Raw genomic sequence first — 16,207 nt, forward strand, 5'->3', positions numbered from 1 at the left:
CAGTGCCCTCCAAAAGTATTGGAACAGTGAGGCCAATTCCTTTATTTTTGCTGTAGACTGAAAACATTTGGGCTTGACATCAAACGATGAATGTGAAACCAGAGATCAACGTTTCAGCTTTTATTTCCAGGTATTTACATCAGGATCTGATGCACAAATTAGAAAATATCACCTTTTTGTTCGAACCCACCCATTTGTCACGTGAGCAAAAGTATTGGAACATGTGACTGACAGGTGTGTTTTGTTGCCCAGGTGTGTCCTATTACATACATTATTCAATCAATAAATACCACTGAATGTCTACACTCAGGTTCAGATTGGGTAAGATAGGTTTTGTCTATGCAGACTGTATTCAGAGGTGAAAACAACATGAAAACCGGAGCGCTGTCTTTGGGTGAAAAACAAGCAATTGTGAGTCTTAGAGAAGATGGAAAATCAATCAGAGCCATTGCAGAAACATTGGCCATAGCCAGTACAACCATTTGGAATGTCCTGAAGAAGAAGAAAACTACTGGTGTACTAAGTAACAGACGTCGAACAGGTAGACCAAGGAAAACATCAGCAGTTGATGACAGAAACATTGTGAGAGCTGTAAAGAAAGACCCTAAAACAACTGTTAGTGAGATCAGCAACAACCTCCAGATGGCAGGAGTGAAGGTATCACTATCTACTGTTCGCAGAAGACTTCATGAACAAAAGTACAAGGGCTACACCAGAAGATGCAAACCACTCATTAGCAAGAAGAATAGGAAGGCCAGGCTGGAATATGCCAAAAAGTACAGAGATGAACCTCAAAAATTCTTGGACAAAGTTTTATGGACTGATGAGACAAAGATTAACTTTTACCAAAGTGATGGAAAGGCTAAAGTTTGGAGAAAGAAAGGAACTGCTCATGATCCCAAACACACAAGCTCATCTGTGAAACACGGTGGAGGTAATGTCATGGCTTGGGCTTGCATGGCTTCTTCTAGGACGGGCTCATTAATCTTCATTGAGGATGTAACACATGATGGCAGCAGCAAAATGAACTCGGAAGTCTACAGAAACATTTTGTCTGCCAATTTAAGGAAAGATGCAACCAAACTGATTGGCAGAGCCTTCATCATGCAGCAAGATAACGACCCAAAACACACTGCCAAAACAACAAAGGAGTTCATCAGGGGCAAGAAATGGAAGGTATTAGACTGGCCAAGTCAATCTCCAGACTTAAACCCTATAGAGCATGCATTTTACCTGCTTAAGAGGAGACTGAAGGGAGGAACCCCACAAAACAAACAACAACTGAAAGAGGCTGCAGTGAAAGCCTGGGAAAGCATCAAAAAGGAAGAATGCAAAAGTTTGGTGACGTCAATGGGTCACAGACTTGCTGCAGTTATTGAAAGCAAAGGATTTGCAACTAAATATTAAGTCTTATTCACTTAAATATGTTTTAAGTATATCTGTTCCAATACTTTTGCTCACATGACAAATGGGTGGATTCAAACAAAATGTGATATTTTCTTAGTTGTGCATCAGATCCTGATGTAAATACCTGGAAATAAAAGCTGAAACGTTGATCTCTGGTCTCACGTTCATTATTTGATGTCAAGCCCAAATGTTTTCAGTCTACAGCAAAAATAAAGGAATTCGCCTCACTGTTCCAATACTTTTGGAGGGCACTGTATATGTTCATTTGTATGTTAACACATAAGATCACTTTTTGATATTTGATGACGCAGGTTTAATTTAGTGGTCGGTTGACCTCAGCCAAGTCACTGACAATGCAATAACAAAAATAACCAGACAAAAATGTTAGAAGACATTTAGAATATATTTAATTATTAAGCCAGTCAAATACAAAAAGTTTCACATAAGATGTGCTTTTGCCTACTGCAAAAAAAAAAAAGAATCAAAACTACAAACCAGGAAAATACAACTGCCAGTAATTACAGCATACCTTTCAAAGTGCAAATCTTCTGACGTCTCAATTCAACTTGGACCAATTTGGAATTATTTGTATCCATTCTGTAACATGCTAGTTTTGTCCTAGCGTATTTACACCCAAAGAAAAAGGACTCCCATCGTATAATGTCTGTTACACACTCCTTGGGGCAGGGTCTACATAAACATATACATCAGCTAGTCACTATTTTCAAAGGAGAAACATTGCATTCCTTAACTATGGAGACAGTGGCCACCGCCCCTGTGTTGGAGAGGACTGAGACTTGAGTTGTGGGCTAGTTTGACAGTGGGTCACGCTGGTTCACAGGTCAGTCGGGCAGGCCCGGGTCAGTGTGAGCATGCTGGCCTTGGAGGTAGATGGACAGTGACCGTCCAAAGACATCCTGGCAGAGTTTCTCAGAGGTGTTCTGGTTTCATGAGGCGATACGTCTGCAGCTTGAGCAGCGGTGAACAGCTTCCTTTCCTCACTCAACATGGATGTTTCACATGTCAACAGCACCCTTTTGGTATGGGATTAACATTTACATTCAAACAGCTGCTACGATGCAGGAACACAACGCTATCTAGACCAAACGTTTAAGATCAACCTTAATAATGGACAGGTCTTTGAAGCCTCTGTATGGTCCAGGTAGCTACTGTAGCAGGTAAGAAGAGGATGTGAGGAAAGGAGACAGTTCAACACTACTGTGCCACAGCATGGCTAGCCCAAAACCACCAACGCTCCGCTGCAGACCCCCCCCCCCCCCCCCCCCCCCCCCCCCCCCCCCCCCCCCCCCCCCCCCGTGGACTAACTCCCTCAGGCTACGTGAAAATATTGTAGTATGTAAACAAATCAATTATGCCAAAAGTAAAAATGCTGGAATATAATGAGGTTAGGTCCATCAGGTGGTTTCATGAGAAGGAAAATAGTTTTAGGTGTGTGGGTTCATGTTGATGTGTTAGATACAAACATACAATGTTAATAGCTACAATATATTGGGAGTACATCAACGACATAGAAAGAACAGCATTACTAAAGACCATGGTTTTACATGTAGTCAATGCCACTATCAAAACTGTAGATTAAAAATAAGTTATCAATAATCACAACCATGTTTTTGGTATGATACCATCAAAACTTGTTTCCCAAAATGTTAGTATTTCAACAATCACTTTTGAACAGTTACACGTATGGTACAGTTCTAGAACATCAATGGTACAGAACAAATCATCTTAAATGAAACATTCACATTACAATTTCTATGACTCAAAATCCAAGGCAATGTACCTGTATATAATTACGCATTATTGGAATGCCTACAGCTAATCTTGTCATTTCCGTTGGAAAATGGCTCCAACAAAAACCTATGCAATGGTAAAATGACATAGGTATATTGTCTGAAAATGTATTTAATAATTCCAACCTATTCAACAAATGACTTCAGTTCCTGCATAGAATCATATGAAGCAAATATTGAGTCTTCAAAAACAATAGTTAAAAAAATCTAAATAATATGTATATATATTTATATATATTCAGAATAGAGAAAACAGTGTTTCACAAATAGGCTTATAAAACGCAAGTATAAACAACATTACAATCGAATATCTACAGTTCAGTAGGAAAATTATAGTTGAAATCACACCTTGTCAACTCAAAAACAAACTTATTCATGCTACTACCCCAGCTCCGACGGCTCGTCGGACAGCAATGTGTTTAGTGCTTTCCAGGGTCCATGTTCTGTCGCTCCCTTTTGCCAAAGCCTGCCGTTGTGGACTGATCTGCAGAAACGGGGGGGCGGCAAAGCTCTTTAAAGATAGAGTACGGTGGAAGAACAGTAGAGATGTGACAGGAGGGAGGGGGGGGGGAGGAGAGAGCGAGAGAGAGTTGAGGCAGAGAAACAGAGATAAAGCCATTGCCGGCTGACTGTACCTGCATTCTCCGGAGGGGGCCGGGAGCCCTCCCCTGCTCCTCGGGGGCCCCGGGGCTGGGGGAAGGACGACTGCCAGGGGAACGCCTGAGGGGGGAGAGAGGAGCACCCATCAGCCTGGCGTCACACCCCGCACACACACACACACACACCCTGAACCACTCTGACAACCGTGTCCGGCTCCAACCACACTCCCGTCTGAGAGCAAAAGAAAGCACCCTGACTGTCCCCCTGCAGGTCTCTGCCTGCACTCTAGGACCTACACTGGGGCCCTCCACAAGGCTACAAGTCTGCATGCAGGTGTCTAGTTCCGCCACTGCAAGAGGGCATGGATGGGCTAGGCTGGGTGGGGCTCAGGGGGTGGACAGCAGCCCAGCCAGAGCTGCTCGACGGGCGGCCGGACAGAGACCCTTACCGGGGTGACAGGTTGGAAGTCTCGTCCAGGGGGCGGGGCGGCGGCAGCGGCGGCGGCAGCAGCGGCGGCGCCGGCCGCGTTGGGAGCCCGGGGAGGGAAGTGGACGGGCCAGCCCTCCAGGCCCTGGGGCCCCACCTGCACAGAGGGACCAGAGCAGGGACGGCTCACTGAGCTGGACGTGTGCCTGTCCTGATGGGGACGGGGACGCGTGGCCACCCCACCGTGGTGTGGAGAAATGGGGGGGTTGGGTCTGTTTTTTTGTTTGTTTGTTTTTTTTACTTTTAAACTTTCCATCCAATGGATGGATGGATGGACGATCCACCAGCCACTTTTCAGGATATCCTGTTGTTTCTACTAGACATGAGTGGATGGAGCATGGAGCAGTACAGACTATGTAATGTCCTGTGTTTTCAGCACGGTCGAGTTTCCTTCTCTCTGTGAGGGATCCCTCTCTGGCCACAAGGGGGTGCTGCTGCTCTAGGTTGACCGGCCCTAGTGAGGGTGACATGGATTTGATAGAAGGGGTCCAGCCAGTACCTACCTGTTTGTGGTGCTGCATCTGCAGTCTCTCCAGCTTGCAGCGCTCCGTGCGCTCTCTCTGACACTCGTTCTGGGCCTGGTGAAGCTGGGGGATAAACCAAACAGACCCCAGGGTCAGTCCATTCAAGGTGCGGGTTATGTCAAACTGGGTTTGAGGGCTCACACAAGTCAAGTGACACCCGTGCGTGTGGCTTACCTGATTAGTCAGATTAGTCATCTGACCCTGCAGCCTTTCCACCTGCCGCCTCAAGTCTTCCTTTTCCTCGTTCATCCGCTCTCTGTCGCTCCTCTCTTTCCTGAAGTCTTCCTCGAAGATCTTGACCTGAGACAAAACGGGATTTAAACAAAGGACTGATTCTGTGTGCATTCATCATGTTTGTGTTTTGTCTGCGCGTATGAGCACGGATGGGTCTTACTTGTTCTTTCAGCACTGCAATTTGTGTGAGCAGCTCCTGCTTCCTCAAGTTGCTGGGGCCATCGCCGTGGTTACCCTGCCCGGGTGGTTGCTGGGAGGAGGAGGGGGGGTGTAGATTCAGGGCCTCTTCTAAAGCCTGACAGAGATGGAGAGAGTCAGACAGAAAAAACACCAGCTTTACACACACACGTTTCACACACACACACACACACACACACACACACACACACACACACACACACACACACACACACACACACACACACACACACACACACACACACACACACACACACACACACACACACACACACTTCCCACACACACACACATGGTCCTGACCCTGTTGAGGCGTTGGATCTCCTTCTCCTGGTACTCTCTCTGTTTGCTGAGGGGCAGCAGCTGGTCCTGGAGGTACCGAACTTTCTGCTTCAGCTCCACCGTCTCCGAGTTCAAACACTCCTTCTCCCCCTGAAACACACACACACACTTAGCGCACGCAGGCCCAGGGATGGGTACTTAAAAGGTTTCAGCTCGGGCTCGCCAGACCCGTTTTTTATTGTTCAAATCGCGACGCGTCATTACGTAGATAGGCATCACCGTGCAAGCTATTCAAAAAGAGAATCACAGATCGTATTCCAGATCAGACTGGGATCCACAGAGAGCCGTGTGCTGCCAGAATAAGCCTCACGGTCACAGCAGCTAAGTGCTGGGGAAAGTACAGGAGCTATATTCAACCCAGAAACGATAACAACCCTTTGATTGATCCAGGTAACAATGACAAGGCGAAAGCAAACACGCCAAGCTCAGTCCAGACATGTCAGGGACAGCGGTCACGTCATGCTGGGAGCAGACCCACCCACGCCCACACGGTGCTGCTCACCTGCACGTTCTCGATCTTAGACTTGGCCAGCAGCAGCTTCTTATCGTAGTCCCGTTGGCGCTGTTCTCGCTCCGCCTCCAGCTCCAGCACGGCCTTCTGGGAGTCGGCGAGGCGCTGCCTGAGGTCTGTGATCTGAGGGGAAGCCCAAGACGTGAACCCCAGGAAACACCAAAGGAGCCAGTCTACTACACACACAATCAGACAGTACACACACACATACACACCTGGACCCTAGCTAAAGGCCCAGTCACACCATAACATTCTGGTCAACGTTCTATGACATTAGAGGAAACAATGGTAATCGTCCATGGTCGCTGGTATAGCGCCAGGAGAGCGCTGTGTGGACGCTGGTAACCGGCGGTGATCTGCGGAGAACGGCGGAAAGCGTTCTTCAGCGTTTAATTTTAAACGCTGAAGAACGTTTGTGGAACGTTTGACTAACCTTGCACTCGTTAGGCTATCGTTAGTCAGTCGTTACCCTAGCGTTAATTGGTTGTTAAAACAGGCGTTTTATACCCGTTTGACCGTAAAACCCACACACCAGCAAAATGCTACTCTGTCGTTAATCACACGTTAGTGACACGCTCAACACGCTCGCCTAACGTTGACTTATCGTACGTCGCACGCCAGGCACAGGTCGTCGCACGCCGGTGACACGTCATTAGACGCTAATAGTTTTCTGGGGTGTCTTACACGGTCGCTCTTACACACTCCTCATGCGTCAGTCCCACGCTAGTCATGCTTTATAGTCACACGTTAATCACACGCCAGCTGTGTCCACCTCACCCTCGAACGCTCAAAATTGAACGATTCGAACGTTCAGAGAACGTTGACCAGAACGTTATGGTGTGACGGGGCCTTCACACTCAGGTACTGGAGGCGCCATAACATTTACATGTCATGCAATCACCTTCACTGCAATCATATTCAAAAGAACAAACTGTCAAACAAACAGCTAGAGAGACAAAACTGAAATAGGAATGCAGATGGGGCCAAAAAGGAGATATTTCTACATTGAGAGCCCAGCTAAAGCAGACACACGCGTCCTGTTATGTATGCAGCCCGAGGATGATGACGCGAACGGAAAGCTGTGTGAGGAGGGTTACACGGCGTCCCCACAGACACAGTTTGCTCGTGTGTGTGTGTGCGCATTTGCGTGTGTTTGAATGTGGGAGGAAGTGAGGGAGGATGAGCGTGTGTGGGAGTGTGTGTGTGTACGTAGGTGTGTGTGTGTGTGTGTGTGTGTTGGCCTGCACCACAGCAGGAAGTCAGCGGGTACTGCCGAGAGGTGAGGGGAATTCTGGCTGAGGTGTGAGATGGCCCTGTGGTCGGAGAGCACAGTCTGTACCATCCGCAACGCTCAACCTTTTCCACCCATCTCTCGCTCGCTCGCTCGCTCACACACACACACACACACACACACAAACTGCACTACATCATTTTCTAACCATATGAGCGCACAGTCTGATGTAAAGAGCACTTCAAAAGAGTCCTCCTGTATATCCTCATGGAAACACCATGAAGCTAAACCTGGCTTCAGTTTTGGATCATGTTGTGGAGGCAGAGCAGTTGCTGATGTATTCAATGAAGTTACAGTACAAAAACTGTCTCCTGACATTGATCTGGGAGCTTGAGAACCCAGGCCACCTCAGGGCCTACGTGTGAAACTGCCCTGAGATCAGGGCAGCGATGAAGTCAACCTACACAATACATGGACGTTATCGTACCTTCTGTTCAAACTGGGACTTCATTGAGTTCCACTGAATATCCCACTGCTTGTTCACCTCCAGCACCTGACAGGAGGGGGGAAAGAACCACGACAAGAACTCCAGGTGAGAACTTCTCCACAGAATGAGTCAATTAAACAATATTTTTTTGGAAACAACGCTGACTTCTCCCATGTGGTAGAGCACTCACATCCTTTCTCTGCTTCTCCAAAAGCTTGATCTTCTTCTCGTACACCTCCGGTTCACACGGCTTGGTTGGAGTTTTCTCTCCAGCTTTCCCACTCTGAAGGGATGTGAAACACTCCTGAATCTCCTTTCACCTCTCCACAAACACACCTAAAAGAACTACCTAGTTCTGTGTTTAGAACTGGACACAGGGCCGGACGTTTTTGTACATTTTATTTTATATTTATTTATTTTTTTGGGGGGGCAACCAATCGCTGGGCCCCAAACAAATGTTTAGTTTGTTTATTGGGTCAGCCAGCCCTGACTAGACAGAACTAAACACATTGAGAGTGCGTCAACCAAAAACGACCGCTTGTGTTCAAGAGAACATTTAGCTTCTCACGCTCCGCTCTCAAAATGCATTTGCTTTGTATTTCAACAAACCAAACCCCCGTTCTTTCGAGTGATATCTCCATACCTTCTGCGGCGTGGAAACCTCCATCTTGGATCTTACACTGGGCGTTTCCTCTTTGGCCGGCTCTTCTTTGGCCTCGGCAGGCTCACCCTCCACCGGAGCTGCTCCTTCCCCGGTGACCAGCTCCTTCAGCTTCTGGTTCTCCTGTCTGAACAGAGAAGAAGAAGACGGTAAGCCTCAGCACTCAGAAACCTACCCTAGAGCCTAGCAAAGTCACTTAGCAGCAGGATTCTTCTGGGAAGAACCTACGGTACGACAAGGGGGAATACTGGAACAGTCCTCTACCAAAAACGAAAGCTCTGCACTTTTTGCTGATCTGCGCATGGTTGCTTTTTTTGGCAAGGGCGCTAGGCATACAGGCTCCATAAGGGATCTGAATCCCACAGGTAGAACGTTCCACTTTGATGATTGTGAAAGCAGCCGCGGCAAAAAACGAAAACACTCCACATGGGTGGGGTGGTCGTTGACGTTATATCAGCGAAAAGATGAGAAGTGAAAGTCCTTTCAGCAGCGGAGTGAGTCGTCATCTGGCCCAGAGACAACAACCCCCGTCTTGAAAGGGGGTGGGGGAGGTGAGGTTAGACAAAAGTCAGGAGGAAAGACAGAGTCACCTGAGTTGCTCCAAGTCTCGATTCCTGTACTGAAGATCCTCCTCCATTTTCTTTCGAAGTTCGTTGTTCTCCTGCCTCAGCTGCTCACACAGTGTCTGGAGGGAGTAAAACACCACTGGGTCAGAAACAAGCCTCTCTCACTGCGAAACACACTGCCTCAATGACCTCCCTCTCTGTCATTCTGGAGATTCTGCAATAAATGCTACAGTAACAGCTATTTCAAAATAACTGTCATGTTTGAGGAATAAACCTGGCTTGCAACGGTTGTCAAGAAAAGTTTAATTTCCAGTATTGAAAGCAGTCAGCTCCTGTGATGGGAAATGTCCTTGGGTAGTTTTTACTTCCACTAGTTATGTAAAACTGAAGCCTTCCAAGTTCTGCATGAGTCTTCTCTGACACACAACGCGCTACTGGTAGTCATTGTAACAGCCTGGTCTGTTTGTCAAACTTGAGGTCTCCATTCTCCTGTCTGTCTGTGCGTGTGTCTCTCTGACCTGGAGAAGAGAAGTCCTCTGCTCATTCTTCTGGACCTTGGAGGAGAGGTGGTGAAACTCCACGGCCATGCGGCCCAGGTGAGCGAGCAACTGGTTGGGGTTGGACTCCTCGGCAAAGATACTGAAGGAGCTCTCCAGTCTCTGCAGCTGGCTGGCCAGTTCCATGTTCTCTTGGGGTACGTGTGCGGCTCCTGCTCCCACACCTGCCCCTGTCTGGAGGGAGTTAACAAACAAAACAAATACACATGCGTGTCAGTCGGCTCCATCTGTGCTGGGTGGGAATGACATACAGACAGCTCAGCCATCAGTAGGGACACACCATCGTACCATGCTGGGATGGTCATACGTGTAGCCTACATTCACATTCAATTCATCCTTTGAACATAGAAGGAGGTCCAGTTCCAGAGTGAGGTAGTATTTCCAAAATATATTTTTTTCTAGCCCAAGAAATTTGTCTTTGTTCTATCAGCGCCAAAGGGAAATGGGTGCCTATTGTTGCGTTCCTGCGGTTCCTGATTTATGAGTGCCTATATAGTAAAAACGACATGGTAAAACCCTACACCTGTTGAAAAATATTTCTGCAATTATTCTTTCATTTGAAGGCTTTCCCTTAAGGTGTGTGCGTGTGTGTGTGTGTGTGTGTGTGTGTGTGTGTTTGTGTGAGTCAGTGGTGTGATTCTGGTCAGCAATAATAATCCTGGACTTTCCCCCAGTTGACTCAGTGTGGAGCTACCAGTATTGAGTTTGCTGTTGAGTCACTGTACAGAACATGTTCCTATCTGGAAGAAATTGCCATAAAGAGGAGGGGCTTCACAGCAAAGGAAACTTAAAGGAGTTCTTTTCAAATGACATACGTTTATTTCTTTTTCTTGACTCTTTTATCCAATTGATAGCTATTATGAATGTAGAGCTTGTATAGTTTAGTTTGGATTACAAGTAAAGCTATATATTTACCCAACATTCCCCAGCTGTTAGGGTGACCTAGGAAGGTACTTGGGTACTTACTGCTTGTTGATCTGGGCCCTTCTCTTCCATATTCACCAACTCAAATTCCGACAAACCCTCCTACAGGAAACAAACAGGTCAACAGTAAATGGCTAATCGCAGGAACCCAGTATCTCACATTCGAAAACAAACGTATAAAAAGTCCCAAGGGTTCAAAGCCCAACACCTCAGTTAACTGTTCAGAATGAATGTTGGCTACTTTCAGTTTGCACGGACCAAGCAGAGATAAAAAAAAAAGAAAGAAACTTAAAAGAAAAAATGGCATTCAGCTACTTTTATGAGTATAGAAAACTCCAGGGAACACATCAAGAGGCTGTACTGATCCAGTCATCTGTGCAAACCTGCTTCGAAGTGTGGAGCACATTCAAAACTTTCAGCACAATTGTCTCCTTGCCATAAAAGGCTTCTTGGTAGAATAGTGTCTCTACTCACACAGGGCTGCTCTGGCTGGAGAGCCTTTCCTGCCTGGCTTGACTGGGTCTCTCTCTGGTCAGCACCCAGGGGCTTACCTTGAGCTGAAAGGTTAAACAGGCATGAGTCATGGTCATATGACAGGGAGAAAGAGCCAAGTCATGATCTCTGAGGAACAAGATAAAAACAATAAATAATAATAATAAATGATCATATTAGTAGGGAAAAACATGAGCAGGGAAGTCATTTCAGAAACGTCAATCAGTTTTCGATGAATCGCTGGCACTCCTAAACTGGGTTAATAATTGCATTAAAAGCTATCAATTACGTCGCAAATCGTCAAGTAGATAATGATGGTGAGAAAATATCGGGTCAGACCACCAGAGTGGACGACGCGTACCCCGTGTTTCCGTCTGGATGGGTCCACCCGTACACAGGCTGGTGGCGTAGCTGGAGGTGGAGGACTTGAGGGCCTCGTTGTCTCTCACCAGCTCCTCCACCCGCTGACGGAGCCTGCTCGCCTCTGACTGGGACTCCTCCAGAAGCTCTCCTAAGTGGCAGAAGTTCCCCTTCATTCATTCATCCCTTTCTCTCTTGTCTTGTCAGAAGTGGACAGATGTGAATTTCTTGTCGTCTCATGTTTAGGAATCTATTCGATCCTACAGAACGACAGGTAAGTCATTCTAACACGGATGCAGTGTTGAACAGCGTTCGTGTCCGCTGAGCAACTATCATGTAGTTTAGGCAGCATAGATTTGCCGTGGGACATCAACAGGCTGAAGCGGTTGCCTTTTCGGTGACTCATGACTGTGCCCCTTAGAGGAAAGGCATTCACTGGAAGCATGACATGATAGCGCATCGCCAAAGACCTGAATCAGGTTTCACCACATTCCAACAGAGACAACCACAACTCAGAAAACCATGTCATGGTTCAAAACGTCAGTCTGGTCAGGGGCGTGTGCTGCTGTCAAAGTTACACCTCAGTGACAAATTGAAATATAAATTTGTAGGATTAACTGAACAGAATTGTGTCTCCTGTCAGTGGTAAATGTGTGCCTTGTATTCATGGTAAACAAAGTCATTCCTCTAACCTTTGCAGCTACAATCATCCAAATAAATGGTAAAGTTCACCACATCTGAAATAGCAGCAAAACCTCAGACTGCTTGTTTATTTACTTTAGCTTACCCTCTGTCCGCAGCTGTGTGGGCAACACAAGTACTGCACTGGGGAATGCAGAGCCATCAGCAAGATAAGATGATGCTCAGCTCAAACGATCTACCTGATTCCCACACCTGTCTCCTCAGACAACCCCCCCCCCCACACACACACACACAAACACAACACTTAAAAAAAAAAAACTGCTCTGGACCAAGGGTCTTACCTAAGCTCTTCAGGCCCTTCATCCTCTCCCTCAACACGCTGTTCTCCTCCAGGAGCAGCCGGTAGCTGCTCCCCCCTCCAGCCTCCTCCCTGGCCTTGGCCTCACCCCCACCCGGGTCGTAGATGCGGTACGGGCCCTTTCCTTCCATCGCCACCGCCTCACTCACCAGGCACGGAGCTCTAAACTGCAGAGACAAAACATAAAGGTCACTTGTTGTTGTCATGGTGGATACGCCCTAGACTTGCAAAGTATATAATTAGCCTGCCTTTTAGCCTGGCACTGTACTGAAAGGGAAAAAAAATGACAAATAAGGGATGTTTAGGCTACCTTTACTATGAACACATGGCATATATCCAGAGAGAAAAAGCCCTAAAGAGATATTAGTAACACAACATATTTGTTTTTGTTCCCCACTTTACACCATTTACAATGCAAAGGTACATATTTGAATGCAAGCCATCAAAGGGGACTTCTGCAAATCTATTTCAGGACACAATTAGAATAGGCAACACCATTATTCCATCAAGATGATCAAAGATGAAGCCTTTTTTTTTTTTTAAGTCAGCATTGTCATAATAAAACACGGTCGAGTTCAGCAGCCAAATAATATAGCCAGCATGAGATGAGAATCAAGTACATGGCATGCCAGTTCAAGCTGTCAATCAACACAAAGCCTTTACACAATGATACAGTAAACATGGTAATTGCACATGTATGTAGAGCCGATGGTACTGCAGACGGGATGGGAAGCATAGCTTAGGCACCATGAAGTAAATTTACCACTTTGTCTTTTCGGCCTCTCTTTCTCTCCTCGTTCATTATTGATTAGAAGTATCCAGTCCAGCTATGGTAACGTTACCTGATTAGAAATGGACATGGCAAGCGAGCATCGTATTATTAGCTAGCTAGTTATCTCTAGTGCTATCTGGTTAACAAAGCTCTGGCTAACAAGCTATCACAATCTGATTCACGTAAAAAGCATCGTTCTTTCTCCAAGCCCGCTAGCAAGCCTAGTAGCGTCAGCTGCAAGCTCATCGTCGGTGTCATAGGCAAAGGATACTAGCACTATAAAAGTGAAACCGATATATCTGCTTAGTATAGTAAATAAACACACTATCAGTAATGCTCGCCGTTACTGTTTCTCGTTTAAATGTCACTGATAAAAACGTGTATGTGGACAATCAGATAGCCTAGAGACTTGAGATAGGACTGAATGCTAACGTAGATAGCTACATAGCAAGCGCAACTGGTTAGCCGGCCAGCACTGCAGCAAGCTGAGTAGCTAGCTATTTAGCTAGCATATGACCAGCAAGCAGATCCTTTACGTCACACCAAATCAAGAGTCTGCTTCAAAACCTTTCCCTGTCCAACACAATGTCACGGTCATCAGATAGGCAATGTCATGGCAAAATAAGAACAAAGGAGCTTCTGTTTGTGTTAGCTCCACTACCTTTCAGCTTCAGTGGCCGCTTCGTCTGCCCAAACAAGACATCTAGCTAGTGCGGAAGTGGTCTGCTGTAACCTGGGAAATTCCACCTTGCTAACGTTGAAGGAAACATCCGTGTTTGACAGCTGAGCAGACCAATAGAGATGCTTTCCACAGTTGAAAGGACAGACAGGCAGAACTAACACATTTGTATGCATCTATGCTTATAACTGTAAAAAATAAAATAACAATAATAATCTCAAGTTCAGAGCTTTTAAATAAATAGTTTGCAATGAAATATGTCAATTGTGATGAACATATATGACATGACTAATACATCAACAAGTCAGCAGTAGGCCAGTGAAACCAGTTCTATTGAATGCCAATTTTAAGTCATGGTTATCAAGCGAAATGCAATGCACTGAAAGAGTCCTGTTATTCTAGGCAGACATCCTTTTCATTGTTTGTTGGAGAGCCCATTAAGATACTCCTAACACTGACATCTTGTGGAAACAATCAATAATCATACACAATATCTGGGCATTTGAGAAAGGGCTCTGTCCCAAAAAAGGTTAGCAATACCAAACTAACCTGCCCCAAATAATGACCAACAACAAGGTCCCATGTCAGCTGCCACTCACCATGTTATTGCTTGTCCATAGACTGCTGTTTCTGAAATCTATAATGTGAACACACATTAAATAAAACAGTCTTTGCCATATATATCATATTGGATTTGCTAAAGAGATCCTTTTAGGGATCCATCTAGTGAGCATAACGTCAAAGACACCAAGTTCTCAGGCACTCATATACGATGTAACGATTACACTCGAATCAATTGAACCCAGCTTTTCTTAGAAAATTGAATAGTGCATTCAAGAAAATAGAAACACTTAATTACTGGTTACATCAAGGAAGACCCTCTCCAAAGATAGAACTATTGGCGGAGTCGTACATTTCTATGACTTTCCATGCTTTTTTTTCCCTTTGTTGGTTCAACAACATTGTTTAAACAACAATAATGGCTAATGTAAAATACACAGTGTTCATAAATTATAAAGCAGAAATTCACTGTTATGCAGTAAATAGTTTTTGTGTATGTGTGTGTTGTGTGTGTTGAATAGTAAATTCATTAGTAGATTAATAAGAGAAATAAACACAGTAGAAAATAAACAAGTACACCAATATGTAACGTTAATAAAGTCAACTTATAAATATTTAAAAGTGTCTTTCAACCGGCAAAGCATTTTTTTTTTTTTTTAACACCTTAGCACATATGAATAGGCAAAAATCTTTAGAAGAACAGAGTAGACAAATCATCTTTTTGACAAGACAATGTACTGTATAAGGAACATTTTAAAACGTAACTATACTCAAAACATCTAAACTTAAACTCACCCACACATTCTGCTTGTGTCCGAGAGGCACTTTTTAAGGAAACTGCTAAATGGGGGAAGCTACTTTAATGTAGAGACATGGGAATTTCCCACATAGTGAAAGGCCCAGAAATTCTCAGCCTGAGCTAGGGGGACCTGGTCTCTGTCCAACTACATGGCCTGCCCATAGTAAGCAGCACCAGGATATGAAATATTGATTATCTGCTTCTTTGTTCTTTATTCCAGGCATTTAACAGAACTGCAATATATAGCTCAAACAGTACAACAGGATCACTGCAGAACAGAACAAAGGTTCCTCTTACAAAGCTGTCAAAAGGAATAAGGCAGCAAACACGGTCATTTGGCATGCATTGAAAAGCCAACATCTGCTATTTTAATGTAATACTTTAATGTGCACTCATGAACAACTTTTGAGATGTTTAATACTGTGTATGCAGCATCCTCTCTTCTCTAATATGCATTTGAGAGCTGCAAACTGTATCTGCTGCTTAGGATTCTGGCCTACTGCAGGGGATTTCCTCCACTCAAGTCATTTTTTCTTCTTTCCTCTTTTAACTCAAAGATGGCCTGACAACAGCTGCACTCACATACATACGCACACACATTCATATGTCAAATACAGTACACTGAGAATATACTTTGCAGTGGTGCATATATAATTTTTAAGGACAGCAGAATGTTTGAGGAACAAAATCATAAATTTAACATATACAATAAATTACCTTTAATTATAATCATATATTAAGTTTGCTTAAGCATTGAAGTTAGTTGAAAGAGCAACATTTTAAATACTTTTTTGAAGTTTAATTTATGAATTGCCAGAGTAGTCAATTACTGTAAACTGGAATCAAGTTGTTTTATGAGCAGCAGTATTTTATAACAGTGGAAAGAGAACAACAGTTCTGACTTTTCAAGGCTAGTAAAACCTTGTCCATAGTTTATACGGGTGTATAATCAGTTAGCTTATTAGGGAGTTTCCTAATGCCACTGCCACTGCCAACATCAGTAGA

The 16,207-nt window shown here is 44.9% G+C and overlaps 1 protein-coding gene across 5 annotated transcripts; it reads right to left on the minus strand.

The window, feature by feature from the left end:
* Positions 1–1,791: 1,791 nt before the first annotated feature.
* On the minus strand, positions 1,792–15,289 carry tnip1 (TNFAIP3 interacting protein 1). 5 transcript variants are annotated; one of them, XM_047043155.1, is made up of 19 exons: positions 15,199–15,254; positions 14,442–14,479; positions 12,375–12,558; positions 11,393–11,542; positions 11,014–11,096; positions 10,582–10,641; positions 9,577–9,789; positions 9,083–9,177; positions 8,475–8,619; positions 8,022–8,114; positions 7,832–7,897; positions 6,105–6,236; positions 5,564–5,692; positions 5,223–5,357; positions 5,003–5,128; positions 4,808–4,891; positions 4,267–4,401; positions 3,854–3,938; positions 1,792–3,702 (listed from the first exon to the last, which is right to left on the minus strand). In XM_047043155.1, the coding sequence occupies exons 2-19, from the start codon at positions 14,442–14,444 to the stop codon at positions 3,638–3,640; spliced, it is 1,983 nt and encodes a 660-aa protein (XP_046899111.1). In that variant the 5' UTR covers positions 14,445–14,479; positions 15,199–15,254; the 3' UTR covers positions 1,792–3,637. The 5 variants fall into 5 exon arrangements, with proteins under 5 accessions (XP_046899111.1, XP_046899030.1, XP_046899275.1 ...); XM_047043074.1 differs by lacking the exons at positions 14,442–14,479; positions 15,199–15,254 and adding exons at positions 13,155–13,233; positions 13,825–13,900; XM_047043319.1 differs by lacking the exon at positions 14,442–14,479 and having other exon boundaries at positions 15,199–15,289.
* Positions 15,290–16,207: the final 918 nt, after the last annotated feature.

Source organism: Hypomesus transpacificus, chromosome 1 (assembly GCF_021917145.1).
Source record: "Hypomesus transpacificus isolate Combined female chromosome 1, fHypTra1, whole genome shotgun sequence".
Classification (NCBI taxonomy): domain Eukaryota; kingdom Metazoa; phylum Chordata; class Actinopteri; order Osmeriformes; family Osmeridae; genus Hypomesus; species Hypomesus transpacificus.

Excerpts from the sequence above, each read along its gene's own strand:
- tnip1 (XM_047043074.1), bottom strand. The coding sequence starts at position 13,193 with ATGAACGAGGAGAGAAAGAGAGGCCGAAAAGACAAAGTG. Across the intron at positions 9,790-10,581 it reads AGGGCCCAGATCAACAAGCA|ACAGGGGCAGGTGTGGGAGC; the intron begins GTAAGTACCCAA and ends AACTCCCTCCAG. Across the intron at positions 5,358-5,563 it reads AGATCCAACGCCTCAACAGG|GCTTTAGAAGAGGCCCTGAA; the intron begins GTCAGGACCATG and ends CATCTCTGTCAG.